Source organism: Scyliorhinus torazame, chromosome 13 (assembly GCF_047496885.1).
Source record: "Scyliorhinus torazame isolate Kashiwa2021f chromosome 13, sScyTor2.1, whole genome shotgun sequence".
In the NCBI taxonomy this organism is placed as follows: domain Eukaryota; kingdom Metazoa; phylum Chordata; class Chondrichthyes; order Carcharhiniformes; family Scyliorhinidae; genus Scyliorhinus; species Scyliorhinus torazame.
In genome coordinates this window covers 76,883,632-76,901,824 of record NC_092719.1, presented here as the reverse complement: position 1 = coordinate 76,901,824, position 18,193 = coordinate 76,883,632, and the positions used below count along the sequence as shown (strand labels likewise).

The following is an 18,193-nucleotide window of genomic DNA, read 5'->3' as shown; positions in this document are numbered from 1 at the left end:
TGTCGGTCAGTAACCAAAGAACAGAGCTTTAAAATGACTGGAAACTAGAGAGATAAGGGTAATTGTTTCACACGGTAAGTTGCAATGACCTAGAATGTACTGCCTGAAGGGGTGGTGCAAGCGGGTTCAACGGTAACTTTAAAAGAAATGGATAATTCCATGAAAAGAAAAAAGACTGTAGGGCTATGAGGTAAGCGCAGAGAAATTGGACTACTATGATAGCTCTTTCAAAGAGACAGCACTGTCAAGATGGACCAAATGGCCTCTTCTTGAACATCCAGGAATCAGTGATAGCTTATTCATTTGAAACGTTATGGCTAATTCACTGCAGTGTCACCCCAGTACCGCTTAGATGGGCAACAGCTGAACCTGACATTACACAGTGGAGTTAGCCAGAAGAGATACTGGTTCACAGAGGGGATTGTCTTTTAGTTAAAGGCTTTGAAGTGCTAAGAACTGCATATTATTAACAGATTGGTTATGGTGACGCCAGAATTCCTTTGCTTGCTTGAACGAGTTCAGTCCAAGTGTACAACTGAACAAATGTGAAGAGTAGAGCAATGTTTTAAATTCAATTTAAATTAAGATCATTCACCTTGTCATTCTAAACAGAGGCAGGATGTTATCTATGTTTGAACTGACTGGAGTAGATCTTGGGTGATAGTGAGTTGGCAGCCTGTTTTACATCCCTCCTCTTTCTTATTTCTACTGAAGCCAGCATTGCACAAAGTCAAGCTTAACCAATGTCACAGCTGAATAGGCAGCCTGTATTCATTACTGATGTCTTGAATCAACGGCTGCAAAATCATTGGAATTTGCATTATTGACACTTTTTGGAAATTTTGACTATTTGGCCTAGGATGCTGCTATTAAATCAGTTACCAGGGGATTATAATGACACGGGCTTTGTATAATAAAGATTAGATTCAGAGGAAATATTTATCCAGACATATCACATCAATTTGAGGCAATGGAGTTCATTAATATATTCCATTCATGATAGGTTGTAATGGCCCCTTGGGGAGCCGGTTGGGAGGTGTTAGCTGCCAAAGGAGCCAAGTAGAGCAGTTGCAAGTTTAAAACTGTGTAAAGTGTCCCGTCTAGATGGCCACCTGAAATCAGTAGCAAAGATGCAGTTTCCTTGTATGTAATTCTCATCATGGGCTGTCAAATTGGTAAAATCTATCAACGGTTTTCAATTTGAGAGCCAGGAATGAAAGGCCACAGAGGGACTAATATTCCCAGACAGCGCAGGGCCTTTTGGAAGGGGGGGTGGGATTGGTAAGTGGAGTATGTGCAATATATTCTCAGGCAAATGTCGTTCTCTTTCACAGATGAGCCCTACCCTCTTCAGCTTATCCCCACCACCATGGCAGCAGCAGCAACACCTGGGCTTGGCCAGCTCCAGCTGCAGGTAAGACAGATGTTAGCATTCTGGTTCACACAGTGGCCTGACGGGCAAGGGCAGGGAAGAGTGGTAAATACAAATCTAACCATTGGCAAGTAAATGCCTATCTGCGGTTTGCTAATGGCTTTGTGAATTTACCCAACCCTGCCCTGGTTGAGATCAGCTAGCTTGACGCGGGATTGAATCTGGAGCCTCCCTGAGGTGCACTCAGGAACTGATATTGAAAGCCAGCACAGGGGGAAATAAAAACTGAATGTCAAGAGATCCCCACTGATAGATTTATCAAGCTGTCCTGTATCATATTGAATAGCATTTGCTTCTCATTTATTAGTTGAGATGTACCTCTGTTTTCCTGAACAAAGCCATATTTTAATTCCCCATCCTGGGTCCTGTATCAAGGCGTATGGAGAAAGCGTGAGGGATATGGTTTTGAGATAGACAATCAGCCATGATTATATTGAAAGGCAGAACAGGCTCGAAGGGCCGAATGGGCTACTCCTGCTCCTGCTTTCTATGTTTATGTGTGACAACTCTTGGAGGGTTGGAGTGCAGCGAAGGAGCACATAAGTTGTTCCAAGGCCTCCACCAATAACTCTTTTATTCTGGTCACTGGGAAGTATGCAGACATGGCTCCGAAGCAACAGACCCTCTGATTTTCCTTCTCCTGTATTTCCTTGCCCGATAAAGAGATGAATATCCCTGTACAGCATGGCTGAGATCAGCAACTTGCAGAAATGAGAAAAATAACTTATTACCACTCTAGTTTGTTCACTTTACACATTGATACTCTGTACCCTGGGCATGCCCAAGACATTTATCTTTGAATCACGTGAGGAATTTTTGAGGCAGAAAGTTGTGGGTTAAAAAGCTTGGATGCCTGATCCAGAATAACACTTTGACAGGAGGTACCATTTTTTGGATGTGACATTGAAACAAGGCTCTTTCTACCTGCTCGGATGGCCAAGAAAGGCCCATGGCAGTATTCAAAGAATTGCACAGGAATACTTCCAATGACCTGGCCTTCATTTAACCCGCAACCAGATATCACTAAAAGGCAAATGTTCCAGCGATTTATCGCATTAGTGTTTGTGGGACCTGTTGTGTGTATGATGCTGCACTTGCCTACATTACAACAGTGATTGCCCTTAAAAAGATTAGCTGTGAAATGCCTCAGGGTGTAGAAATGTAAGTTCCTTTTCTCAGCAGAAGGTAAGTGAGATAGATAGATCAAAAGGGAGATGAGTTGTTCTGAAATATGCATGATATCATAGAATCCCTGCAGTGCAGAAGGAGGCCATTCAGCCCATTGAATCTGCACCAACCCTCCAAAAGAAAACACCACCGAGGTCCACTCCTCTGCCCTATCCACGTAACCCCATCTAAACTTTGGACACTAGGGGGCAATTTAGAATCATAGAATCGCTACAGTGCAGGTAGAGACCATTCGGCCCATCAAGTCTGCACTGACCCTCCGAAAGGGCACTCCACCCAGGTCTACTCTCCCATAAGTTCATAAGATACAGGAGGCGAATTAGGCCATTTGGCTCCTCTAGTCTGCTCTGCCATTCGATCATGGCTGATCTCATCCTGGCCTTAACTCCACCATCTTGCATGTTCTCCATACCCTTCAACCCATTACCAATTAAAAACCCCACCCCATCCTTGTAACCTAACCTGCACATCCCTGGACACTAAGGGGCAATTTTTAGCATGGCCAATCCACCTAACCTGCACATCTTTGGACTGCGGGAGTAAAGTGGAGCACCCGGACGAAGCCCATGCAGACACAGGGAGAACGTACAAACACCACACAGACAGTCACCCAGGGTCAGAATTGAACCCGGGTCTCTGACGCTGTGAGAATCATAGAATTTACAGGGCAAAAGGAGGCCATTTGGCCCACCGAACCTGTACCAGCCCTTGGAATGAGCACCCTACTTAAGCCCATGACTCCACCCTATACTCCTAACCCAGTTACCCGACCTAATCTTTTGGATACTAAGGGGCAACTTAGCATGGCCAATCCACCTAATCTGCACATCTTTGGACTGTGGGAGGGAACCGGAGCACCGGGAGGAAACCCACGGAAACACGGGGAGAAAGTGCAAAGCCCACATGGACAGTCAGCTGAGGCCGGAATTGAACCCGTGTCCCTGGATCTGTGAGGCAGCAGTGCTGACCATTGTGCCACCCCAATATATTTGCTAATGGTGATCATAAGGTCAATATTTATTGCTTTGTACAATTGCATGTCTTATTGAAAGAGGAGAACTTGTAGTTGGGTGATCCCAAGCAAGATTGAGGCAGGTTCATATTTTCTCCCTTTACACCTGCATCATGATGAGCATTATCTTCACGTTCACCAACTACATCAATAGAAAATATTTCTGGTGACCGTTGAGTCACCAAAGAGAACATTAGCACTTTCCACTTCCATAATATTGCCCGTCTCTGCTCCTCCCTTAGCCCATCTCCAGCTGAAACTCATACCCACCCCTTTGTCAAGTCCACTGTAACTTTATCTCAAGAAACCTCTGGTCAACATGCCATCTTCCACATTTGAATCTAAAACATTGGCACCCGTATCTTATCTTGGACCAATTCCTCACTCGTAACTCTTGTCCTTGTTTATCCAATTTTAGTGCCCCAGCTTTTCAATGCTTTCAATTTAAAGTTCTTTCCCTGCTGCTACTCTTTCGACCTCACCCCTCTCTAACTCTGTAATCTCCTTCAGTCCAACAAAGAGTCCAGAGACGATATTGAAACTGTTTATTTTGAACGCATCACCCAATTGTTTTCTTCTTTGACGTTTGAGTCAGAAGTTCATGAGGACAAGCCCCGCTCCAGAAATTTGAGCAAATAATCCAGGCTAACACTTCATGAAGTACTGAGTGGATTCTGCACTGTTGCAGATGTTATAACCCCAATGAGACTCCCGGGGATGACCCGATTAATCTCCCTGTGAGCCTTAGGCGGAACTAGCTCCCACTGGGAAGGATAAATCCCCGCCCAGGTAGGAGCCGGAGTTCCAGAACAGTCCCGGCGGGGACCTGAACTGTTGCTTGTATCTACTTTTCCTCAACCAAGGGTTGGAACCAAAGATTTTTTTGACTCTTCTTTCTGGACTCCTCCTTGACCATCATGTGTGGGCCCTCTCTTCTGGATGAGATGAGAAGCTAAATCCTCATCTGCCCTCTCAGGTAGGGATAATGGCATTATTTTGAATAAGAGTAGGGGATTTCTGGAGCAGTATTTCAAAAATAGTTTATTTGGTCGTTATCCCTGTCTGTGAGACCTGGCTACCTGCAAATGGGGTGCCTTGTTCCCTACATTATATTACAAAACTAGCTGCTTTGGGAACATCCAGAGCTTATGAAACGTGCTATCAAAATACAAGTCTTTCTTTTATTGGAAAGGAGAATCTGGCCTGGTGTATTTGTCACAGGTGGCTAATTCAATACTGCCCGCATTGCACCATTGTCCAAAGCTAAATTTACCCCAACTAAATTTACTCGTCATGTCAAGGGGAGTTTTGGCATTCTGCGGATTCTGCTTTCAAGAATGTTACGTGTACTCATTGTCTGCACATTTTGCCCACGTGCACAGGGCAGATCAAGATGCTAAAAGAAGGGCATCTCTGCCCTGGTAGGATGTAGGAGCAGAAGAAGGCCAAATGGCTCAGTGTCTCCTAGAATCCGAGTAAAACAATAATGGACAACCTAGGTGAATTAGTGGGCCGCATGAGTGGCTCCCTTTATCTCAGTCTGCCGCGTTATTGAAATTAGGCTTGTTCACTAACCATGACCCCATGAGTAAGATTAAATACATCTAGTACATGCCGAATATTTCACAATGAGTTATAGAAAATCCTTAATCATTTATATATTAATAGAACTGTCATCAACTTCAAATAGTCAAACCAAAATAAATATTTACACTTTGGATGCACAGGGAGCGCACGGCTCTCACAGTCAATTTTGTGAGCAATCAGGGCAGCACGGTGGTGCAGTGGTTAGCACTGCTGCCTCACGGCGCCGAGGTCCTGGTTTCGATCCCGGCCCTGGGTCACTATTCATGTGGAGTTTGCACATTCTCCCCTTGTCTGCATGGATCTCACCCACACAACCCAAAGATGTGCAGGTAGGTCGATTGGACACGCTAACCAATTTCCCCTTAATTGGAAAATAGAAGAATTGGGTACTCTAAATCTATATTTAAAAAATGTTGTGTGCAATCAGCACCTCAGTTCACTTGTCCATGCTTTGTGTGCGTACCACTTAAGTCATATTGGTAGGAATAAAACTACGTGGACGGACTCGATGGGCCGAAGGGCCTCTTCTGCGCTGAATTATTCTGTGATTCTTTGACGGAAATCAGCGGAATGTGGTCAACAAAGCCCGGAATTCTCCAACCGTGTACGCCGGCGGATCCTCTGGTCTGTGGCGTAGCTGGCTTCAATGGGAATTTGCATTGACAGTGGCGGGACTGGAGAATCCCATCGCCAGCGAACACTGCGCCACCTCCCCCCACTGAGAAACACACGGCTGGGAAGCTGGGGAATCCCACCCAAAATGTCTCATGGGCCACACTCGGAGCGCATTTGGGCCCCAGGCTGCCCACCACTGGGCTAAGACAAGCACTGAAGAACTTTGGTTGTGTTTAATGATTGTCGAAAGGCACGATTATTGCAGCCAGGAGCCAAGAACGTGAATGGTGGCCGCTTAGAATCAGAAAATTATAATATCATTCCCCCAATGGACTGACCTACTTTAGATATGGATTTTGCCAGCGAGTTTATAGTTTGCAACAAAGGTAGTGTTGTCAATCCTTCTAGAGTCTCCAGGAATTAAATATTAATTTCCAAAACCCACCTGAAAGCAACTTAAGAATAAAATTATCTAAGCATTAAAAATGTGTGTTTTTAAAAATAGTTATTTAAATATTCTTTTATTCAATCTGTCTGACAGGGGGGAAATGAGGTTGGGCTGCCAGTCAAGTATTCTCCAATTGGATAATAAAATCTCTTCATGTTTCGATAAGTTTGGGAAGGCTAGGCGCTGTGGGGAAGTACATGTCGAGTTGACTAATGATGGGAGACGAGGGGCAGATGGTACGTGGTGGGAGTTGATGTGATGAGAGCACTAAGAATAAAGATTATAGAGGACAGGGAGGAATGTGGAGTTAAGGGTTGGGATTCTCCGCAATTGGCGCGATGTCCACCGACCGGCGCCAAAAACGGCGCAAATCAGTCCGGCATCGCGCCGCCCCAAAGGTGCGGAATTCTCCGCATCTTGAGGGGCCGAGCCCTCAGCTTGAGGGGCTAGGCCTGCGCCGAAGTGATTTCCGCCCCGCCGGCCGGCGGGAAAGGCCTTTGGCGCCCCGCCAGCTGGCGCGGAAATGATTTTGCCGTGCGACGCATGTGCGGGAGTGTCTGCCGCCACTCACGGCATCCCCGCGCATGGGCAGTGGAGGGGGGTCTCTTCCGCCTCCGCCATAGTGAAGGCGGAAGGAAAAGAGTGCCCCCACGGCACAGGCCCACCCGCGGATCGGTGGGCCCCAATCGCGGGCCAGTCCACCGTGGGGGCACCCCCCGGGGCCAGATCGCCCCGCCCCCCCCAGGACCCCGGAGCCCGCCCACGCCGCCTTGTCCCGCCGTTCGAAAGGTGGTTCAATCCACGCCAGCTGGCGTGGGGTGACAGCGGCGGGACTCCGACCCATCGTGGACCGGAGAATCGCCGGGGGTGGGCCCGCCGTCCGGCGCAATTCCCGCCCCCACCGAATCTCTGGTGACGGAGAATTTGGGACACGGCAGGGGCGGGATTCACGCCAGCCCCCGGCGTTTCTTCGACCCGGTGGGTGGTCGGAGAACCGCGCCCAAGGTCACAATCAGATCAGCCACAATCTTATTGAATGGAGGACAAGGTGCAAGGGGCCGAATGGCCTACTCCTCTCTTAATCGTACAACATGCCCACAAGGTGCAAGGGGCCGAATGGCCTACTCCTCTCTTGATCGTACAACATGCCTACAAGGTGCAAGGGGCCGAATGGCCTACTCCTCTCTTGATCGTACAACATGCCCACAAGGCGCAAGGGGCCGAATGGCCTACTCCTCTCTTGATCGTACAACATGCCCACAAGGCGCAAGGGGCCGAATGGCCTACTCCTCTCTTGATCGTACAACATGCCCACAAGGCGCAAGGGGCCGAATGGCCTACTCCTCTCTTGATCGTACAACATGCCCACAAGGCGCAAGGGGCCGAATGGCCTACTCCTCTCTTGATCGTACAACATGCCCACAAGGCGCAAGGGGCCGAATGGCCTACTCCTCTCTTGATCGTACAACATGCCCACAAGGCGCAAGGGGCCGAATGGCCTACTCCTCTCTTGATCGTACAACATGCCCAATCAGAATTCCTGGCAACCCAAAACTGCGGATACTTAACATTTTTTACTTTTAGTTTCCAAACAGAGCATGTTTAAATCCTGCCTATATATTTATTCCACAGTTTCTGAATCCATGGACGGCAATTTTGGGGGGCACGGTGGCCCAGTGGTTAGCCTCACAGCGCCATGGACCCGGGATCGATTCCGGCCTTGGGCCATTGTCTAGGCGGAGTCTACACGTTCTCCTTGTATCTGCGTGAGTTTTCTCCGGGTGCTCTGGATTCCTCCTACAGTCCAAAGATGCGCAGGTTAGGTGGATTGCCCATGTTAAATTGCCCCTTAGTGTACAAAGATGTGCAGGTTAGGTAGGGTTACGGGGATAGGACGGGGGACAGGTCTAGGTAGGGTGCTCTTTCAGAGGCTGGGTGCAAACTCGATGGGCCGAATAGCCTCCTTTGCACTGTAGGAATTCCATAATTTCCCACCACCCCCTAGTCGATCCTAACCAGCACGTTCTGTTCTAAACCCATATTTGCATCCATGTGAGTGTGTTTCACAGGAGGTGAGGAGGACAACGCTCTCCATTCCCAGCCTGCAGGGACAGGTAGATTCAGCATGGCACATACAGTTAGTATTGCAGAGCTGCTAGAGCACCATGCCATGTGCATATGAATTCACATAGCAGGTCCATAGAGTCTCGACAGTGCAGAAGGAGGCCATTCGGCCCATTGAGTCTGCACTGACTCTCCAGATGAACTCCCTACTTAGGCCCACTCCCCTGCGCTATCCCCGCAACCTCACCTAACCTGCACATTTTTGGATACTGAGGGGCAAATTTAGAATGGCCACTCCACCTAACCTGCACAACTTTGGACTGTGGGAGGAAACCGGAGCACCAGGTGGAAAGACACGGGGAGAAAGTGCAAACACACACACAGTCACCCAAGGCCAGAATCGAACCCAGGTCCCTGGCACTGAGAAGCAGCAGTGCTAACCACTGTGCCACCGGGCCTGCAAAAGGGAGAAAACAGAAACAGAATTATAATTTGGCAGCATTCTACGCATTGAAGAATGCATGGCACCAACGCAACAGTTATAAAAATTCTTCTTTCACAAAGACAAAAATGCCTCATCGTTTAAGGACTCTTTAAAGGACAATGTTGTGTATAAAAAGCTGGTAGTTAGTAGAGTGCTCTTTAGCTTTCATTGTCTTTGCCTGCAAAAAGCCCATAAGTGTTTATCGTCGCAGGTGTCTGAAGGAAAGGTGATTGATAATAAATTAACTTTAGATTTACCTCAGTGGAAGCATTGGATGTTGACTGAGTGTCACAGGGCTGCCATTTAGGCAGTTGACCTGCGGATCTTGTCACATACAGAGAGAAGGTCACCGTTGCCATGTACCATACATCTCTCGCTGCTACGGTGAATGACAGATCCTCTGTTGCTGAGCACATAAACAGAAGTGAGAGAGAAAGAAAGAAATGCGAAAGAGCCAAGGGGAGGGGGGGGGGGGGGGGGGGCAACCAATTTGTGGTTTGGCTATTGGAAAATAAATGATGAGAATATTATGCTTGGGAATGAAAGAGATTCAGGCTGCGCGTGTACAAGTCCAGTTTTGAATGGAAATGTACTTACTGGTTGATGACCTGAAGATGAGATGAGCACCCTGTTCATCCTCCTTCTGTAATGAACAGGAATGCTGGCACTGTTTAAAGAGGGTCAATGGAATAGGTCGTGCATCATATGGGGAGGCAGATGTTGGAACATATTGTAATGGATTACTCTTCTGTGCGAGGATTGGCTTGTGGAGAGCAGATCAGCCAGCGCTTAATACTTTCACTCGAGTTGAGGAATGTAATGAATTTACCTCAGCTGGATGTGCTGTTGTTCCTGTGATTTGTAATGCATGTGTCGCATCTTTGAAGGGTAAGAGCAAAAGCTGAGCTCTTTGCAAGGCATAGTGAGCGGGAATTATATGTCTAGCTCCCGTAATTGGTGTCGTGGAACTCAGCCTTAACTATTTAGAGACCAAACCCAGAGGCTAATGCACAGCAGCAGAACACAGCCGCCTTGCCAAGTAAATAGAAGGCATTTTATAATTGCATTTTATATTACATGGGTGTTCTTCTGCCTTGCAAATCAAACCCACTCTCATTCCTCCTCCCCTCCTGTGCGACGAGCAATGAAGCCAATTACAGACCGACTTGACATTTACTGAATAAATCGAGCACTGATCTGATCCTATGGCTCAGATCCACGTTGGCCTGTGTTACTGAAGAAACAAATTGCATTCATATAGCACCTTTCGTGACCTCAGACACCCCGAGGCGCTTTACAACCAATGACCTACTTTTCTGAAGTGTTAGTCACTGTTGTCAAATATGAGAGCCAAGTTGTACACAGCAAGGGTCTACCCCCCCCTCCCCACGCTCCGCTAAACAGCATTGTGCTGGTGATCATGTAATCTGTTCTATTTAGCTACGAAGCGCTGAATTTTTCAATGGCCGTGGAGGTGGGTTGGGAGATGGACAGGCCCGGAATCTCCCAACACCAGGCCGGCCTGCCGGTTTGCCAACATGTCCCAGTTATAGCCCACTTTGAAACATGTCGATTTACAGGGGAGACGGCTGGTTGTCCACAAGGGATGAGTAACCAATTCGGCATCATTAATGGCCTTTTAAGACCCGGCCCTCGATCATACTCTGCTGAAATTCCCAAGTTATTAGTCTGGCTCGCACACCAAGGCTGATTCATGACCAATGCATGGAGGCAGATTGGGGGTCCAGAGCCCCGTTTTTCTTTTTAAACCCCCCCGCCCCAACCCCACCCCAACCTCACCACACCCACTGCAGTGACTGAGATATAGCCGCAGCTGTGGTCACAACGCCCCTGGAAGATGTTGCCCCTTAACAATGGCAATCTAGCACCTGTGGCCAATTTTTAACTGCTTATTTTGAAATGTATGGACAATGCGCCTCCATCTTGAGATGTCCCCTCCCTCTCTCTCCCTTACCTGCATCACCGTTTCCCCTATCTGATGGTGTGGCTGCCGATCTGTCATTGGCAGGACAGCCTCCCTTCATTCCTCCAGCATTATGAGCCTGCTAGAGGTCCTTAATTGAACTCTTAATAGCTTTCACAAAGGGTCATCTTGGGCGAAATTCTCCCCCAACGGTGCGATGTCCGCCGACCGGCGCCAAAAACGGCGCCAATCAGACGGGCATCGCGCCGGCCCAAAGGTGCGGAATGCTCCGCATCTTTGGGGGCCGAGCCCCAACATTGAGGGGCTAGGCCGACGCCGGAGGGATTTCCGCCCCGCCAGCTGGCGGAAATAGCGTTTGTTGCCCCGCCAGCTGGCGGAAATGGCGTTTGTTGACCCGCCAGCTGGCGCGGAAATGCGGCGCATGCGCGGGAGCATCAGCGTCCGCCGACAGTTTCCCGCGCATGCGCAGTGGGGAAAGTCTCTTCCGCCTCCGCCATGGTCGAGGCCGTGGCGGAGGCGGAAGGGAAAGAGTGCCCCCACGGCACAGGCCCACCCACGGATCGGTGGGCCCCGATCGCGGGCCAGGCCACCGTGGGGGCACCCCCGGGGTCAGATCGCCCCGTGCCCCCCCCAGGACCCCGGAGCCCGCCCACGCCGCCTGGTCCCGCCGGTAAATACCAGCTTTGATTTACGCCGGCGGGACAGGCAATCTCTGGGCGGGACTTCGGCCCATCCGGGCCGGAGAATTGAGCGGGGGGTCCCGCCAACCAGCGCGGCCCGATTCCCGCCCCCACCCAATCTCCGGTACCGGAGACTTCGGTGGGGGCGGGGGCGGGGTTCACGGCGGCCAACGGCCATTCTCCGACCCGACGGGGAGTCGGAGAATGACACCCCCTGTCTCGAAACATTAGCTCTTTTCTCTCCCTACAGATTCTGCCAGACCTGCTGAAATTTTCCAGCATTTTCTTTTTGGCTTCAGATTCCAGCATCCGCAGTAATTTGCTTTTAGCCTTAATTGAATAGCAAGCTCCCGCAATGGCCGTTCATTGGTCAGTTCATCAAAACTCACATCAGCCATCGGAATATGGCATCAGATGCAGGAAATGCACTTGGCGTCAGGGTCCCGACTCAGAACTAAAAGCCAGCCCAATGTTTCAGTGATAACTATTGTCTAGGACACTGGGGGAGAAAGTCCCCTGCTTATCTTCAGATGAGTACGATCTTTTACATCCACCCAAGAGTTGAACCTCTTATCTGAACGATGACAACAATGACAGTGTGGCGCTCAACCAGCGCTGCACTGGTGTGTCAACCTCAATTTGGTGCATGCCCCTGGAGCTCATGGTGAGGGATGTCTTTGCCAAAGTCATGGATTTTAGCACAAGACTTGAAATTCTCAGTAGATTTGGAAGTGAGGCGTGAAGCCACTTTTATGTTAACCTTTTGTGCAAGTTTTTTTAAAAATGAGGTACCATTCTGCCTGGCCAATCAGGCCACTGCATAAATCACTTTTGCTACAAGACGAAGCCAAAGGAAAGGAAGACACTCTGCCTCGGCACTGACTTAACTACTCAGGTTCAAAGGTCAGCCCTTTGAAGCATTGTAAATGTGCCATGCTGATTGCTCACAAATGTGCAAGAAAATTAAGATTTAAATTTGTTTTTAAAGGCAAGGGTTTTGGTGACCTCATTTCCTTCCGACCACTTCTTTAAAACAATCCTTTATGCATTTGTACATTTTAAAAATCTTCCTTTAAAATCAAAGTAATTTGGTGTTCAATTTTTTTAAATTAGGAGCATTCCATTACTTCCCTCAAAAAAAAAAAATCTGAAGTATTTTAGTCGTCACTTGTCAGCTGGAAAAATACAACCATGAGATACGATGGTTAATGATTGAAATTAAGCCCAGTTTCCCTTTATATTTCTTATTATTATTTCCCCTATAAACCCAGTCTCGACGCCATTCTCCAATTGAAATGGCAGTTAGGCACCTGTACCAAGGCCTAAACCAATCCTGTTGTGAAATGGCTGCCAAGAAACGAACAAGACTGACTGGTCATTTTTCCTCCCATATGTTCTTCACTTTCATTGGGGAAACATCTGTCCTTTCCTCAATGACTTTCCCAAGTACGATTGGCAGTTTGCTGCAGGTTGACTCAATGCATTGCATGGCACAATGCTCCTGCCTTATTAAATGGCATATTCTGCGATTTATTGTGAATAACACCACCAAAGGTTTGCTAATATATACGTCAAAGTCTTACGCGCCAGGTATTACACTGCAGATGTCCTGTTCCGATTGTCACGTAAGCTTTATACTCTGTTCTGTCCTTGTCAAAGTTCCAAATGAAAGGCTTTTCGATAAACTGAAAGATATAGGGATTTAGGGTAAGACTTGCAAATGAATAAGCGGTTGGCTGAAGGGTAGAAAGCAACAGGGACTTGTGAGAAGAGGTGGGAAAGGACCAGATGAACTGCCCCAAATTCAGGATAGGGGACCACAACCATTTCTAATTTACATCAGAGACTTGGGTTCAGAAACTCAGTGCAAATTGGTCAAATGTTCAGATGATGCCAAAAGACGAGAAACAGGAGATTGAAAGGAGGCAGCTCAGAAATCATAAAATGAGTTGGACAGAATCTATTGCTGTGATTTTGCAACCGTGTTCTCCTCAGCCACAGACTGCAAACTTCCACCTACAAGTGGGCAGAGGAATGACTGATGGGAAAGAACCTTACAGCGGTTGAAGAATTTCTGAGGTCAGGGACCAAAAGCAGGTTCAGACCCGCTTGCCGTGGAATCTTACTGGAGCTGGCCAGTTAAGAGGCTGCTTCCAGGAATACCGTCCAATTCAGGACGGCAACAGAACAGTCACCAAATAGTCCAGTGGAAGTGCCTGCAGCGATGTCCTATTGACAGCCCCATCAGGAGCGATGGGCACTGCTGCAGCAGGCAGACGAAGACCCTCGAATATATCTGAATTTTTTTGTGGCCACAGCTCTCAGCCCATCAATGTGGAGGGGGCAGTCTTGACCTGCAGCCTGTGACCAAAGTGGCGTGGGTAGGGTGAGTGGATAAATAAAATAAGCCTCTCTGGGCCACTCAGCCTGCCACTGGGGGGCCACCACCAGAGGTCTGCCTGGCTTGGCTGCAGCATGGGGTCTGTTCACCACTCATAAGGTTCAGGCAGTGTCCCAATCTGACCCCAAGTGGCTAGTTAATTGTCACTAATAGGATACCCACTGCTACCAGTGGCCAGCAGTTTTGGTTGTTTAGCTGCCTCCAGCAAGATTGCCTGGAGGCAGGAACGTTTTGGCCTGCCAACCCAATAGTGACCTTTTGGAGTTCCTTCCCCATCCCACCTCCAGCCCTGTGTCCAGCTCTGCCTCCGGAGATCTCACAAGGTTTTAATTAATTTAGACAAGCGAGTATGGAATAGTAAGCTGGGTAAATCATATACTCCGTGACCAATGTGGAAATAGCTCAGGATGATATCGCAAGAGACCCAGGAGACTTTGCAGGCTCGACGCTAAACATTTTCAACCAGTACAGAGCCACAATCAAGAAAGCAAGTGGAATATTTTGCTAAATGGAGGCTGAACAACAAGTTAGACTAAATGGTGGTAAAACTATACCGCTCTAGCCAAGTCACAAGGGAGACATCAAGCTCTGAAGATAGTGCAGAGAAGATCCACAAGGTAAATGCCTCGGATTACAGGTCTGGTTTTTCAGGAAAGAGTGGAAGATTCTGAGCTTATCAGCCTTGAAAGCATGTCGGTGGGTGGCGGATTAAAAAAAAAATATATTCATGGGATGTGGCTGTCAACATTAATTTCCTATACTTAATTGCCCTTAAGAAGGTGGTGGTGAACTGCCTTCTTAGACTGCTGCAGTCCATGTGTTGTAAGGACAGAAACAGCCCTGTTAAGGAGGAATTCCAGGACTTTGACCCACTGACAGTGAAGAAACAGTGATATAATTCCAAATTGGGATGACGAGTGACTTGGAGCGGAACATGGTGGTGTTCCCATAAATCTGCTGCTCTTGTCTTTCTAGGTGGTAAAGATTGTGGGTTTGGAAGGTGCTGTCAAATGGGTCTTGGTATCACGGCGCCGAGGTCCCAGGTTCGATTCCGGCTCTGGGTCACTATCCGTGTGGAGTTTGCACATTCTCCCCGTTTCACCCCCACAACCCAAAGATGTGCAGGGTAGGTGGATTGGCCACGCTAAATTGCCACTTAGTTGGAAAAAATTAATTGGGTACTCTAAATTTTTTTTTAAAAAATGGGTCTTGGTCAGTTGCTGCAGTGCATCTTGCAGATGGTACACACGGCTGCCACTGTTCATCGGTGCTGAAGGGTGTGGATGTTGAAGGTAGTGGATGGGGTTCCAATCAAGTGGGCTGCTTTGTCCTGGATGGCGGTGAGGGGCGAGATTCTCCGACACCCCGCCCCCGCCGGTTGCCGAATTCTCCGGCAGCGGAGATTCGGCGGGGGCGGGAATTGCGCCGCGCCGGTTGGCGCCCCCCCCCCCCCCCCCCCCCCCCGTGATTCTCCGGCCCGAATGGGCCGAAGTCCCGCTGCTAGGATGCCTGTCCCGCCGGCGTGGATTAAACCGCCTCTCTTACTGGCAGGACAAGGCGGCGCGGGCAGGCTCCGGGGTCCTGGGGGGGGGCGCCGGGCGATCTGGCCCTGGGGGGTGGCCCCACGGTGGCCTGGCCTGGGATCGGGGCCCACCGATCCGCGGGCGGGCCTGTGCCGTGGGGGCACTCTTTTCCTTGCGCCTTTGCCACGGTCTCCACCATGGCGGAGGCGGAAGAGACTCCCTCCACAGCGCATGCGCGGGGATGCTGTGAGCGGCCGCTAACGCTCCCGCACATTCGCTGCCCGGCAATGTCATTTCCGCACCAGCTGGCGGGGCACCAAAGGCTTTTTCCGCCAGCTGGCGGGGCGGAAATCAGTCCGCCGCGGGCCTAGCACCTCAAGGTTAGGGCTCGGCCCCCCAAGATGAGGAGGATTCCGCATCTTTGGGGCGGCGCGATGCCCGACTGATTTGCACAGTTTCTGGCACCGGTCAGCGGACATCGCGCCGATACCGGAGAATTTCGCCCGAGCTTCTTGAGTGTTGTTGAAGCTGTGCTCATCCAGGCAAGTGGAGAGTATGCCATCAGACCACTGACTTGTACTTTCTAAATGGTGGACAGGCTTTGGGGAGTCAGGAGGCGAGTTACTCACTGCAGAATTCCCAACCTCTGGCCTGCTCTTTTGGCCGCAGTATTTATATGGTTAGTACAGTTCAGTTTCCGGTCAATGGTAACCCCCCGAATCTTGATCGTGGGAGAATCAACAATGGCAATGCCAATGAATGTCAAAAGGAGATGATTAGATGTTATCTTGTTGGATATGGTCATTTCCTGCCACCTAAGTGGTGTAAATGCTACTTGCCACTTATCAGCTCAAGCCAGAATGTTTTCCAGGTCTTGCCACATATGAACCAGGACTGAGGTGTTAGAAATGGTGCTGAACATTATGCAATCATCAGCAAATATCCCCACTTCTCATCTTATGATGGAAGGAAGATCATTGATGAAGCAGCTGGAGATGGTTGAGCCTAGGTCACTACCCTGAGGAATTCCTGCAGAGATGTCCTCGATCTGAGATGACTGACCTCTAACAACCACAAGCATCTTCCTTTGTTCAAGAGATGACTCCAACCAGTGGAGAGTTTTTCCCTTGGTTCCCAAGGATTATAGTTTAATATTTCAATGTGTGACCAACCAGTGACAGTGGTCACCACTATCCTCCCATACCCATGCTATCTTCCACAACCAATAATGAGAAGTGAAGAAGCTGCAATTAATATTTAATGCATACAAATACAAACCCTTGTCCTGTTTACACACACAACATTTAACCTGCAAGAACCGGGGAATCGAAACATTTTCTGATAGAGGGTGGTGGTTGATGGGAAATGTTCAGAATGGAGTACAGTCACAAGTGGAGTACCACAAGGATCTGTTCTGGGGCCGTTGCTGTTTGTCATTTTTATCAATGACCTAGAGGAAGGCGCAGACGGGTGGGTGAGTAAATTTGCAGACGATACTAAAGTCGGTGGTGTTGTCGATAGTGTGGAAGGATGTAGCAGGTTACAGAGGGATATAGATAAGCTGCAGAGCTGGGCTGAGAGGTGGCAAATGGAGTTTAATGTAGAGAAGTGTGAGGTGATTCACTTTGGAAGGAATAACAGGAATGCGGAATATTTGGCTAATGGTAAAGTTCTTGAAAGTGTGGATGAGCAGAGGGATCTAGGTGTCCATGTACATAGATCCCTGAAAGTTGCCACCCAGGTTGATAGGGTTGTGAAGAAGGCCTATGGAGTGTTGGCCTTTATTGGTAGAGGGATTGAGTTCCGGAGTCGGGAGGTCATGTTGCAGCTGTACAGAACTCTGGTACGGCCGCATTTGGAGTATTGCGTACAGTTCTGGTCACCGCATTATAGGAAGGACGTGGAGGCTTTGGAGCGGGTGCAGAGGAGATTTACCAGGATGTTGCCTGGTATGGAGGGAAAATCTTATGAGGAAAGGCTGATGGACTTGAGGTTGTTTTCGTTGGAGAGAAGAAGGTTAAGAGGAGACTTAATAGAGGCATACAAAATGATCAGGAGGTTGGATAGGGTGGACAGTGAGAGCCTTCTCCCGCGGATGGAAATGGCTGGCACGAGGGGACATAACTTTAAACTGAAGGGTAATAGATATAGGACAGAGGTCATAGGTAGGTTCTTTACGCAAAGAGTAGTGAGGCCGTGGAATGCCCTACCTGCTACAGTAGTGAACTCGCCAACATTGAGGGCATTTAAAAGTTTATTGGATAAACATATGGATGATAATGGCATAGTGTAGGTTAGATGGCTTTTGTTTCGGTGCAACATCGTGGGCCGAAGGGCCTGTACTGCGCTGTATTGTTCTATGTTCTATGATAGTTTGAAAATAACTTGAAACATTTCTGATGTACAAGTTTACGAAGTAGAACTAGTTACCTTGAGTCAGAGTAAAGAGGCTAATACATTCCCCTCCCTCTCTCTCTAACCTCTTCCAGTTCTGTAACGTTCCCAGACTCTGGTGTTCTGCAGGCCCTGGCCTTTTGAGCATCCCCAATTTTCTTCACCCCATTTTAAACAAAAATATACTTTTATTGGAATTTTGGAGCTTAATATCAAAACTTTGCAAAACAATATAAAAACAATAATAGTAACCAAAACAATAACAAAAACACACAAGTATCACAGGTTGCCATCATGTCTGTGGCAGTAGTCCCAAAACTATCATTTCCTTAGTATGTAACATCTTTTTTTAAGTGTTCTTGTTGGGAATTTTAACGTTTAGTAATAAGAATTATACATAACTTTACATTCATATTCACA

The 18,193-nt window shown here is 48.4% G+C and overlaps 1 protein-coding gene across 9 annotated transcripts in view; it reads left to right on the top strand.

Moving 5' to 3' along the window:
• The window catches only part of sox5 (SRY-box transcription factor 5), a 516,307-nt gene that overhangs the window by 356,500 nt on the left and 141,614 nt on the right, over nucleotides 1–18,193 (top strand). For all 9 annotated transcript variants that reach the window (XM_072471812.1, XM_072471809.1, XM_072471813.1 and 6 more), the window contains one exon: nucleotides 1,335–1,414. In XM_072471812.1, the coding sequence (XP_072327913.1) occupies nucleotides 1,335–1,414 (80 nt within the window). The remainder of the gene's footprint in view (nucleotides 1–1,334; nucleotides 1,415–18,193) is intronic.